Source organism: Canis lupus, chromosome 2, assembly GCF_011100685.1.
Source record: "Canis lupus familiaris isolate Mischka breed German Shepherd chromosome 2, alternate assembly UU_Cfam_GSD_1.0, whole genome shotgun sequence".
Taxonomy (NCBI): domain Eukaryota; kingdom Metazoa; phylum Chordata; class Mammalia; order Carnivora; family Canidae; genus Canis; species Canis lupus.
In genome coordinates this window covers 50490503-50503297 of record NC_049223.1, presented here as the reverse complement: position 1 = coordinate 50503297, position 12795 = coordinate 50490503, and the positions used below count along the sequence as shown (strand labels likewise).

The following is a 12795-nucleotide window of genomic DNA, read 5'->3' as shown; positions in this document are numbered from 1 at the left end:
ACTACTACCTAAAAGAGCTATTCCTGCTCTACGTGTCTGTGCTCCTATTTTGACATATTTTTTCTTCGTGATACTGATCACTCACTGGAGTTACTTATTTTTTTGTTTGGATTCTCCTCTTTGTTCATCTTTGAATTCCTGACTCCTTCAACAATGCCTGGTAGATCAATAAATATTTGTTGAATGAATGATAATCATTTGTGTCTGTTTTTGTATACTCCTTAGAAAAGAGACCTAATCTACTTGATTACTTAAAACTCACTGTTTGTTTTTCAATATGAAATTAAAACGTATTGCTCAAACTGTTTCTTATATTTTTGAATTTAACAAATGAAATATTACAAAGAACCTAGTACCTGCTGTATATTTCCTTTCAGACTTTCTGGTAGGCTTTCTTGCTCTTGATTTCTGAGTATCTATCTAAGTAAACAAATGTCAATTTCACTCTCATTCATAAATATAACTTTATAAGATTACAGACTAAGAATTAATTTGAATTATTTTGTCCTAGTTCCAAAAATTGAGAGTTGATCTTGAATTGGTACTCTCTACTGTTCAGTCAAAGAATGAAAAGTTAAAGGAAGACTTGGAAAGGTATAATTATATTATAATTATCTTTAATCACTGCTGTTTATTGAAGTGGCATTAATGTTTTATTTGGCTATTGTTGGTGTTTTTCCATGTTTAAAGGGAGCAACAGTGGCTGGATGAACAACAACAGATATTGGAATCTCTTAATGTACTACACAATAAATTGAAACAGCAGGTTGTGACATTTTCTGAATCAAGGTATTTGTATTCTAGGTTTTTGAAATAGGAAAAAGTTATTTTTTTATGTTGCATGAAATACATGAAAAGGGAAGTTTTATTAGAAATTATGAGTTTTACTGTATTTAACTTTTGCCAATTCTTAGTTATATTTTACTTTTGATTTGATATATAGTTTCCCTACAAGTTAAAGAATTCTGCTTCATAAAGCTAGTTATTTGTTTTGAACAAATGAAGTTTAAACAAAATATTTGATCAACTTTATGAGTTAGCATTTACATATACTTATATTTTGTGTATTTTATCAGTAAAATATTTCTTTTAATTTTTAAAATCTCTATAGAGTCTTTGATGAGCTGAACACTAAAATGCATGACATAAAAGAATATAAGGAGAAACTCTTGATTACCTTGGGTGAGTTTCTGGAAGATCATTTTCCTCTGCCTGATGGAAATGTTAAAAAGAAAAAGGTAAGTTTTAGAGAACATATTCATGTAGATATTTGTATATGAGATTGTAAGTTTTTTATACATTTTGAAGATACACAGAGATACATGTACAGAAATATTTCATCAGGGGATCCCTGGGTGGCTCAATGGTTTAGCACCCGCCTTTGGCCCAGGGCGTGATCCTGGAGACCTGGGATCGAGTACCGCGTCAGGCTCTCTGCATGGAGCCTGCTTCTCCCTCTGCCTGTGTCTCTGCTACTCTTGCTCGCTCTCTCTCTTTCTCCATGTCTATCATGAATAAATAAATCTTTAAAAAAAAAAGAAATATTCCATCATCACATTTAATATTGATTGAAAAATTAGAAGCAACTCAATTCAATAAAACCGGACTAAATGCATTTTTAAAATATTTATCAAATAAATAAATAAATAAATAAATAAATAAATAAATAAAATAAAATATTTATCCATATAATAGGGGAAAAAATACACCTTTTAAAATATATTGAACACTACCAAAAGAATTACTAAAATGCTTACAATATATTGTTAAATGGTTAAAACACAGCCACTTAAATTTTATGTCTGATTTATAACAAAAATGTAATAGTGCCTATGCCTAGCGGCTAGGATTTTAGGTGAGATTTGTTTTTGTTTTTACGGTTTTCCAAATTTCCCATGTTGAGCATGTGTAATTTTTAAAATCAGAAGATAGCTGTTAGTTAATGTAAGTTCTTGACTATTTTACTAGTTAGGTATGATGTAATAAACCTTTTTCACAAAAGCAAATATTTTATTTGGTGACAAAAGATTGAGAACAACTACTTTAATTCCTTTTTAAAAAACAGTATATAGTATAAATAAATAGAGCTTGTGAAAGCATTGTGTAATTATCTACATATAAGTAGAGCTTGTAGGTATTGAAACTGGCATCAGAATGATTTTTCTAAAAATATATACTTTAAGCGTTTTTCAACATAAAACTAATGGCTCCCTATTGGATGAAGCCGATAAACGCAAAGAGTAATAGATTTATATTTGGACTTTGTCTATCTTCTGAACCTCCTGTCTAACCATGCTTTATTCATCTCTTACATGAATCCATTCAACTATACCACTCTAGTTCCAGCAACTATGCAATGACTTGTCACTTTTTGTGACTTAAAGGTTTTATTTTCTCTGCTTACAGAACACTTCATATCTGATAAGGATAGCAAATTTTTTTTTAAAGATTTTATTTATTTATTTATTCATGATAATCAGAGAGAGAGAGAGAGAGAGAGAGAGAGGCAGCGACACAGGCAGAGGGAGAATCAGGCTCCATGCAGGGAGCCCGACGTGGGATTCGATCCCGGGTCTCCAGGATCGCACCCTGGGCCAAAGGCAGGCGCCAAACCGCTGCGCCACCCAGGGATCCCAGGATAGCAAATTTTTACTTAAGACTTAAACAACATCTTTTCTATGAAGTTTTTTTTTTTTTAAGATTTATTCATATGAGAGAGACAGTTCGAGTGTGGCAGAAGGAGGGGGAGAGGGAGAGAGAAATGTAAGCAATCTCTGTGCAGAGCGTGGAGCCTGACATGGGACTTAATCTCACAACTCTGAGATCACAACCTGAGCTGAAACTAAGAGTTGGATGCTTAACTGACTGTGCCACTCAGGCATCTCTGTGTGTGGGTGTTAAGTGAAGTTTACGTGCCATTTTATTAGCATTTGTCACAGGATTTTGTAGTAATGATTTATGTCTGTGTCTCTGTTCACGCACCATGCACTCTCAGCTCCTTAATGTGTTAATTTCATCTTTGTAAGTCTACTCTCTGGCATATATATTATATATAGCTGGATTAGGGTACCACTGCTATGGTCACACTTAACTTTAATTACCTCTTTTAGAGCTTCGTCTCCAAATATAGTCACCATGGGGTGAGACTGAACATAGAAGTTTTGAGAGGCATGGTTCAGTCCATAACACGAGCTTTATCATTCAAAGATATGTTAAAAAAAGAAAAAAACTCAAGTCCCTCCACTGTATCATTAACATTAGGTGAACATAATTTGAGACCTCTCCCTAAACACATACATATATAGAAGCATAAATGAATTGATGGATGTGCAGATCAGTGGAGTATTTTTTTAAATAAAGATTTTATTTATTTATCTATTTATCTATTTATCATCTATCTATCTATCTATCTATCTATCTATCTATCTATCTATCTATCTAAGAGAGAAAGAGAGAGCAAAGCAGACTACCCAGCAAGCAAGGAGCCCTATCCACGGCTTGATCCTAGGACCCCAGGATCATGACCTGAGCTGAAGGCAGACATTTAACTGAATGAGCTACCTAGGCACCCTCAGATCAATGTAGTTTTGTATAGGCCAATATAAACTAAGTATTACATGTAATTCTACTTAAATTCATAGAGGAACAATGAGTGAGGTTAATTTATTTAACTCAGATAAATATTTCTTGGCTTCAAGTGATTTTAATTCTGGAGAGATCCCCGATATAGAGAAAGCTAATTATGAAAAACGTTATAAAACATAATACTTTTTAAAATTTCATCTTTAGGGACACCTGAGTGGCTCAGCAGTTGAGGTCTGCCTTTGGCTCAGGGTGTGATCCCGGAGTTTTGGGATCAAGTCCCAAATCAGGTTCCCCATGGGGAGCCTGCTTCTCCCTCTGCCTATGTCTCTGCCTCTCTCTTTATGTCTCATGAATAAATAAAGAAAATCTTTAAAAAAATAAATTTTCATCTTTAATTTTTAGACAACATTCATTGACTCCCTACTATGAAGGATAAGGAAATTAACATTCTTTCTCCTATACACTCATTACAATTTCTGTTATTTTAATTTTGGCCGGTTTATATATATAGCATTTTTATTCTGTTCTCATACCAATATTCATGTATGTGTTTAGTCTTTATATTGTATTGGATTCGATGCTTCTCATCTTTTATCATTTATTTTGAGTTTTTAATTATTTGATTTGATGGATTTTTTTTGATAACTTATTTATTCAAGCAGAATTCCTGGGCATTTTATTTTTAGGTTCTTGAATGATGAAAATGCTTTGTTTGCTTTTATAGTAAAAGGATATTTTTAGCACATAAAAAAACAAATCTCAAGATCTGGTAGGGATTACTCCATTCTTTTTTCCATTTTTTTTTTTTTTTTTCCATTCTTCTGAAATAGAATATGCTGTGGTGATCTGAGGTCAGCTTCTAGATATCTTGAATACATGCTTGAAGAGTTCTTTATCCCTAGACTTCAGTAATTTCACAAAGATACATAACAATGTTGATCATTCAATATCAGTTCGCTTTGAAGATGGCATTGTTTTTGGGTCAGATTTAGATCACATTTCATTTCATGGAAATTTTATTTTATTGTGTCATATTGTTTTTCATATCCTTATCTTGAAATATTTTTTTTCTTGGTTCTCATATTTTTCCTCTGCTCTTCTTTGATTGTTTCAAATATTTATATTTTAATCTTGCTTTGTTGCTGCTTATTTCTGTATCAGTTCTTTAATTCTCTTTGCTTTCATCACTACTCAATGCTGCTTTTTTAAATTTCTCTTTAATTTGAGAAGGTATTAGAGGGACGCCTGGGTGGCTCAGTGGTTGAGCATCTGCCTTCAGCTCAGGGTGTGATCCCAGGGTCCTGGGATTGAATGCTACATCAGGCTCCCTGTGAGGAGCGTGCTTCTCCCTCTGCCTGTGTCGCTGCCTCTCTGTGTCTCTCATGAGTAAATAAATAAAATCTTTTTTCTTTTTAAAGAGAAGGTATTAGAGACCAGGAGTTTTTGATATCCAGCTTTACTATCTTTACTGAGGAATCAATTTATTTTTACTCTTTCTTTAACATATTTGTACTTACAGAAGACCTTAAATTTTTTTTGGTCAAAAGTTTTTAATTTATTTGAGAGAGAGAGAGAGAGAATGAGTGGGGCGAGAGGGAGAGGGAGAAACAGACTCCCCACTGAGCAGGGAGCCCAACATGGGGTCCTATCCCTGTAATCCTGGATCATGACGTGAGCCAAAGGCAGACACTTAACCTACTGAGCCACCCAGGTGCTGCTACATAAGACTTTATAGTGACTTCCCTGGTAATCTTTGATGGTTATCAGAAAGGTACTAGCTTTCACTACAGTAGGTGACTTTGTAATTAATTAAATACCTGAGCTCAAAAACTGCTGATTAAGATTAGTAGGAGATTTCTAGCAGATCCCCTTTAGATTCTTGTCCCTTTGATTGGTGGTTTTTTTGTTTGGTTTGGTTTGGTGCAAAAAGTGTTTTTATTAAAGCATAGGGACAGGACCTATGGGCACGAAGAGATGGTCTATGGAATATTTTTAATAGGAGTTTAGATAAATGGTACCAGGCATAGTCATGAAAACTTGCAAATGATAAGAAACTAAGAGAGCTAGATAGTAAATATATTGGATGACAGAATTAGGACTATATTTTTCAGTTGGGTAGAACTAGCCCAAATAAAGTAAGGATAATGTTTAGTGGAGGCACATAGAATACCTTTCTTGAGTTTAAAACATTAAAGAATGAAGGAGACCTATCTTAGCTAGATGCAAGAAGGAGGTTTAGGCATTTTAGATGATAGTATGCTCCGAGGGAGGTGAGCAGGGCAAAATAGATGTCCAAAAGCTGATGAATAAACTTGAATAAAATTCCAGCATCTATAAGTATGGAAGTGTGAATCTTCCTTTTCATCTTTGTTATTTAAGTCACACATGTATCATGTGGAGACTGGATTGAAAAAGAAAAAACAAGATAAATTAAAGCACATCTAGACAGCAACCATGATATTGAGGGGCTGCAAGGCTATGGCTTGTGAAAAATAAGGAACTAATTAATATGGTGATGAGTATGGTGAAGACTTGGGGCTCCTAATACCTCTCTTCAAATATTTGAGGAATTCTTGGATCGAATTGGAATAGGATTTATTCTCTGACATTCCAAGGGAAAAAGAAGCAGTGAGTTGAGTTAACATTAGGAACTGTCAAGAACTTTAGAAAGCTGAACAAGGCTCCTTGGGAAGTAAATTTCCTATCCTAAAGCTATATAAATACAGTTGGGAATGCCATTTGTTTGAAATATTTTGATTAGAGAGTTCAAACAATAGACTTTCAGTTACATAAGTATATATATAATATGTATAATTTACCCATTATGAATTTTTAGATAATCTGAATTATATCTTCTTGTAATTGCACAAGATATTACTTAGGGGTTGTTTGAACTTTGTTTTTATGAACCTGTTTAGTACAAGCAGATTGTTTACTTTTAGAATGCTTTTAAAATCACCTAATTATAAATATTTTGTTTTGGTATACCTTGTACCATTGCAGTAAGAAATGCTAACTTTTGAAAATTTTGTTATAAATATAGTCTAATCTGCCATTGGCAGAATTGAAAGATTAATTCTTTTTTATTCACATTTTTGTCAAAGAAAAACGTTAAAGAATCAACTGCACAGCTGATAACACTGCATGAAATATTAGAGGTAAGTGTTTTGTGTAGTTTTGTCTTCAAGATTTCTTTTAATTAGTGATTTCTAAACAATTATACACAGGCTCAAAACAAAATAATTGCATTAGTTCTTAAATATATCAACTTTTATTAAATATATTTATATTAGTTTGTCTTTAGTATAAGACTAGTGTCTGTTTTCTATACCTTACTAGAAAGAGTATTGTCATTTGTTAAAAGAACATAAATTTGGAGACTAGCACTTAATCATATTCCCAAGATTATTATTTTAAAAAAATGTTTCTGGTGTTATTTAATATTTACACAGTTGAAACCCTGTACTTTTACATGGATGGAATCTTTAGTTGCCATCTCTATTCTATCTGAACTACATATGTGAGTTTAAGGATTCCACAAAGTTGCAGAAACTTGTACCCAGTTTTAAAGAGGTTTCCATTTATTAATATCTGTAGTTTTTTTAAATGGAGAAAATCAGTTATTTAAATTAATACATAGAAATTATGATTAAGCAGTTATTCAAAGAGAAAAGAGATAGACATTCTTTGGCAAACAAATTTTTAATGTTTTATTATAGATGTATTTTTTTTTTTACTAAGTATGGTATATTTTGAATGATATTTTTTCCTAGATTCTTATAAATAGATTATTTGATGTTCCACATGATCCATATATCAAAATTAGAGATTCATTTTGGCCACCTTATATTGAGCTGCTCCTTCGTAATGGAATTGCCTTGAGACATCCAGAAGATCCAACACAAATAAGATTAGAAGCCTTTCATCAGTAAAAGGATGGTCTTTTTTTTTTTTTTTCCACATGGTACTTAATGAATCTTGTCATTCGAGAATAATGGAAACACTGAGGATTTACTTGGATAAAGAACATTATTTGCAAATCAAAGTACATAGTCCCTCTTCCTTTTATCCATAAAATGACACATGTCATCTACTATTCGTTTATAAATGGCCCTTTCAATTCAGTCAGTGCTCTCTGGTGTTTTCAACTGGATGGAAAAGAATGCAAGTAAAAAAATATTCTAGACTTAATCATTGTAAAATTTGATTTACCTTTTGCAGTATTCTTTGGAAAGTTCTTTGTTAATTTATGATATTGCTAATATAATTTTTTTCCTTTTGAAATTTGTGAGTTTATTTTATGCATTTTGAGTTGTGTTTGGTGCTTATATCTTTAAATTTAGGAATTATATTGGAAAGGCCATTTAATTTGCAGGTGGTTTTTAAATTGGCAGTTTTTGGCATAGAAAGAATCATAATTTGAATGTATGTAGTAAATCTGTTCCATGTATATGCCTTATTTCTAGATTTTTAAAAAAGTTGAAACAAAACTAATGGATAAAGGTAGCATGAAAACTATATTTTAGTATGTATTATATAAATGATATATATTGAACTGTTCTTGGTTCTGTTAATTATTGCTAACAAAATTCTGTTCATAACATTTTGTTAATTCTCTAAATAAAATTCTCTTATCTAAAAATCTCTAGCTTTTTTGGTGATGTGGTGTGATATTTTAATAAATAGATTTTTTCATAGGCAGAAAAATGAGGGTATTATAAGACTCATTCAAGGTTACATACAAGCCAAACTAAAGAATACCAATTCCTTTTAGTATCATTAGTTTTCTTTTCTTTTCTTTTTTTTTTTTTTTTAAGATTTTATTTATTCATGAGAGACACAGAGAGAGAGAGAGGCAGAGACAGAGGCAGAGGGAGAAGCAGGCTCCCCACAAGGAGCCTGATGAGGGACTTAATCCCTGACCCCAGGATCATGCCCTGAGCCAAAGGCAGATGCTCAACTGCTGAGCCACCCAGGCATCCCTGTATCATTAGTTTTCTAAGAGGATTTGGTGTGTACTTTTATATTTGAAAATGCTTTCTAATGTTTATCCGTATTTCTTGCATACCTTAAATACTTCAACTTTCTTAAAGTAAACAAATACTATTCCAAGTATATCCTGTCCCTTTTAGATAAAATACAAACACTATTACATTTCAGAGAATGTAAGTTCTTTTATGGAAAGATGACATATAAAGTACCTTGCTTAGAATACTCCAGTTGGGAGTCACAGCAATGAGCATGTTTTAAGTTCTTGAAGTTACTGGAGATGGGAGAAATGGTTCATTCAGTATAACCCTGAGAGTTATTTTACAAAGTAGGTAGTGTTGTTGTCCATGAACTTCTTTGTATTGCAAATTACAGAAATACATTCAGTAGTAGACATCTTGCTTAACTGGACAAATCTTCATTTCACATTTTACTGGTTAGGATCTTTTGATATCTTGTATAAGGCATTAAAGAAAACTTTGATGATTATTACATCCTACTTCTTCCAGGCTTCTCACATAGCAAGATTATTTGCCTACTTTTTTTTTTTTTTTAAGATTTTATTTATTTATTCATGGCAAACACAGAGAGAGGCAGAGAGAGAAGCAGGCTCCATGTAGGGACCCCGATTTGGGACTTGATCCCAGGTCTCCAGGATCATCTCCTGGGCCAAAGGCAGGTATGCGCAACCACTGAGCCACCCAGGCATCCCAATTTGCCCACTTTTGATCTCAGTTATGAACAAAGTAAGGTATACTAGAATTAGTCTTGATTTTTACTCCACCTAAGCTTACAGCTTTTGTAAGCTTTCTGTGGTTTTAAGAATGTTGGAGCAAATGTTTCAACTTCTGAGGAACTTTATGTATTTTCACTTTTCACTGCTTTAAGATAGCCATTGAAATCTGTTAAGATTTAGGATTGTTTTTATTTTACTGACTTTTTTTTTTTAAGATTTCATTTATTCATGAGAGTCAGAGAGAGGCAGAGACATAGGCAGAGGGAGGAGCAGGCTCCATGCAGGGAGCCTGGTGCGAGACTGCATCCCAGGTCCCTGGGATAATGCTCTGAGCCAAAGGCAGACCCTTAACCACTGAGCCACCCGGGCATCCCTCACTATGATTTTTTAAATTGAGGTGTAACCGACATAGAACATTTTATTATTTCAGGTGTATAACATATTGATTTGATGTTTATATATATTGTGAAATGATCACCACACATCTTTCACCATAGTTAAAAACTTTTATTACTGGTCGTGGCTGGCACGGAGCGAGCTCGCGGGCCGGGAGCCCGAAGCTAGAGAGCCTCTTGGTGCCCAGCGGCTGTCACCATGCCACAAAATAAATATATTTAGTTACACTGGAAGTGCTATGGCTATCGTTTGGATTACCATGAGAAAAAGAGAAAGAAAGAAGGTCGAGAGGCTCATGAACGTTCAGAAAAAGCAAAAATGATTGGTCTGAAAGCTAAGCTCTACCATAAGCAGCGCCATGCTGAAAAAATACAAATGAAAAAGACTATCAAGATGCATGAAAAGAGAAACACCAAACAAAAGAATGATGAAAAGACTCCACAGGGAGCAGTACCTGCATATCTACTGGACAGGGAGGGGCAGTCCCAAGCTAAAGTACTTTCCAATATGATTAAACAAAAGCGAAAAGAGAAAGTGGGAAAGTGGAAAGTTCCTTTACCCAAAGTTCGTTCCTAGGGAGAAACAGAAGTATTAAAAGTCATTCGAACAGGAAAGAGAAAAAAGCATGGAAGAGGATGGTCACTAAAGTCTGCTTTTTTGGAGACGGCTTTACTAGAAAACCACCTAAATACCAAAGATTCATTAGACCAATGGGCTTACGTTTCAAAAAGGCCCATGTAACACATCCTGAATTGAAAGCCACTTTTTGCCTGCCAATACTCAGTGTAAAAAATAATCCCTCATCTCCACTATATACAACTTTGGGTGTTATTACCAAACGTACTGTCATTGAAGTGAATATGAGTGAGTTGGGCCTTGTGACACAAGGAGGCAAAGTTATTTGGGAAAATATGCCCAGGTTATCAACAATCCTGAAAATGATGGATGCATAAATGCAGTCCTGCTGGTTTAACAGCAGTTTCAAACAAGTAATCCCTTATAATTCCTGAAGACTACACACCCGTCAGGAAGACCACCATTGTTGTGGTGGATCTGGATGCTACCAAACAGCCTTACGTATCTACAGTCATCAAGACATTTATTCTACTGTAAAAAAAGTTGAAATAGACATTTATTAAAATAAGTGGTCTTTAAAAAAATTTTTTTTATTACTTGTGATGAGAACTTTTAAATCTATTCTCTTTGCAAATTTCAGATATGCAATACAGTATTAACTCTAGTCACCATGCTGTACATTATATCCCCAGGAATTCTTTATTTTATGACTGTAAGTTTGTACCTTTTGACCCTCTCTTTACTCATTTTGCCCACTCTCCACCCCCTCCCTGCCTCTGGTAACCACCAATCTGTTGCTTTGTGTCTATGAGCTTGTTTTCTTGTTGCTTTTGGGTTACACATGTAGGTCACATCATATGACCTATGACTTTTTCTCTGACTTTTTCACTTAACGTAATGCCCTCAAGGTCCATCCTTGTCACAAAGGGCAAATTCCATTCATTTTTATAGATGAATAATATTCCATTGTATTTATATACCACCTTTATCCATTCATCCATTGATGGACACTTACATTGATTCCATATCTGGGCTATTGTCAATAATGCTGCAGTGAACATGAGGTTGCATATATCTTTGAGTTAGTGATTTCATTAGTTTGCTCCTTGTTGCTTTTACCAAGAATTCTATTTTTCAATTCTGTAAAACATCTTTTATTTGAAAGTGAGGTTGAGGGCAGACAGGTGGCTCAGTGGTTTAGCACCACCTTCAGCCCAGGGGATGATCCTGGAGTGCTGGGATCAAATCCCACATCAGGCTCCCTGCATGGAGACTGATTATCCCTCTGCCTCTCTCTGTGTCTCTCATGAATAAATAAATAAATCTTAAAAAAAATAAAAGAAAAACTAGAGAAGACAAAAATGGAAGACAGAGAACAAAGGCAATGAATAGAATATAGTAACAAATATGGTAGATATTAATCCAGATAATAATCATTTAAAAATTATTTTAAATGTGAATGGACTAAATACACCAATCCAGGCAAGACTGTCAAAGTGGTTAAAAAAAGAAAAAAAGACTCAGACTATGTGTTTTCTGCAAGAAACCTATCTGAAATATAGACTCAGATCAAAAGTAAAGGGACAGAGAAAGATATATCATGTTAACATTAATCAAAAGATACCTTGAGTTAGCTATCTTAATTTTACACAAAGCAGACTTCAGAGCAAGGAAAATGCCCAGGGATTACAAGGAATATCACATATTGATAAAAGCTGCCAAATCTCCAAAAAGACGCAATAATCTTTAATATGTATGCACTTAACTTTGTCACAGTACATAAGGCAAAAACTGATAGAAATGCAAGAAGAAATAGATGAATTCACAGTTACTGTTGTAGACTTCAACATTCTTTTATCAATAATTGAGAGATCCAGCAGGTAGAAAACCAGCAAGGATATAGTTTAACTGAACAGCATCATCAATCAACTGGATCTATGACATTTATAGAATTCTAATCCTGCTATAGCAAAACACGCATTCTTTTCATGTTCAGGTGGAACATTTACTAAGACCATGTTCTGGGTTACCAATAAAATTTTAAAATTAGACTACAAATTATGCTTTCAAACTACAATGAAATTTAAGTCAAAAATAGGAAAATACATGGAAAAATCCCAAAATATTTAGAGATTAAACAACATGTAAACACATGCATTGAAGATATCTCAAGAGAAACGCTTAAATATTTTGTACTAATTGAAAATATAACTCCTCAAAATTTGTGAGATGCAACAAAAGCAGAGTTTAAAGAAATTTATAGCATTAAATATATTAGAAAAGATGAAAGATCTAAAATCAATAATCTGAAGAGTTCACCTTAGGAAACTAGAAAAGGAACAGCAAATTAAGTCCAAATTAGGTGTGCCTGGCTGGCTCACTTGTGTAAAGAATGGGATTCGTGATCTCGAGGTTGTGAGTTGGAGCTCCATGTTGGGTATACAGATAACTTAATAAGTAAATAAATCCAAAGAAGAAAAAAAATGATAAAAATCAGAATAGAAGTAAAGGGA

The 12795-nt window shown here is 33.7% G+C and overlaps 1 protein-coding gene and 1 pseudogene across 3 annotated transcripts in view; both read left to right on the top strand.

Annotated features, from left to right (window-relative positions):
- CENPK (centromere protein K) overlaps window positions 1-12795 on the top strand; it is a 64438-nt gene that overhangs the window by 30045 nt on the left and 21598 nt on the right. For 2 of the 3 annotated variants that reach the window (XM_038530749.1, XM_038530750.1), the window contains exons 7-11: window positions 512-594; window positions 691-789; window positions 1112-1238; window positions 6690-6743; window positions 7359-8233. In XM_038530749.1, the coding sequence (XP_038386677.1) occupies window positions 512-594; window positions 691-789; window positions 1112-1238; window positions 6690-6743; window positions 7359-7517 (522 nt within the window). In that variant the 3' untranslated portion in view covers window positions 7518-8233. Of the gene's footprint in view, window positions 1-511; window positions 595-690; window positions 790-1111; window positions 1239-6689; window positions 6744-7358; window positions 8234-12795 lie in introns of those variants that run through there. The other variant, XM_038530751.1, reaches the window with a different exon arrangement.
- Window positions 9905-10774, top strand: LOC100686520 (annotated as a pseudogene).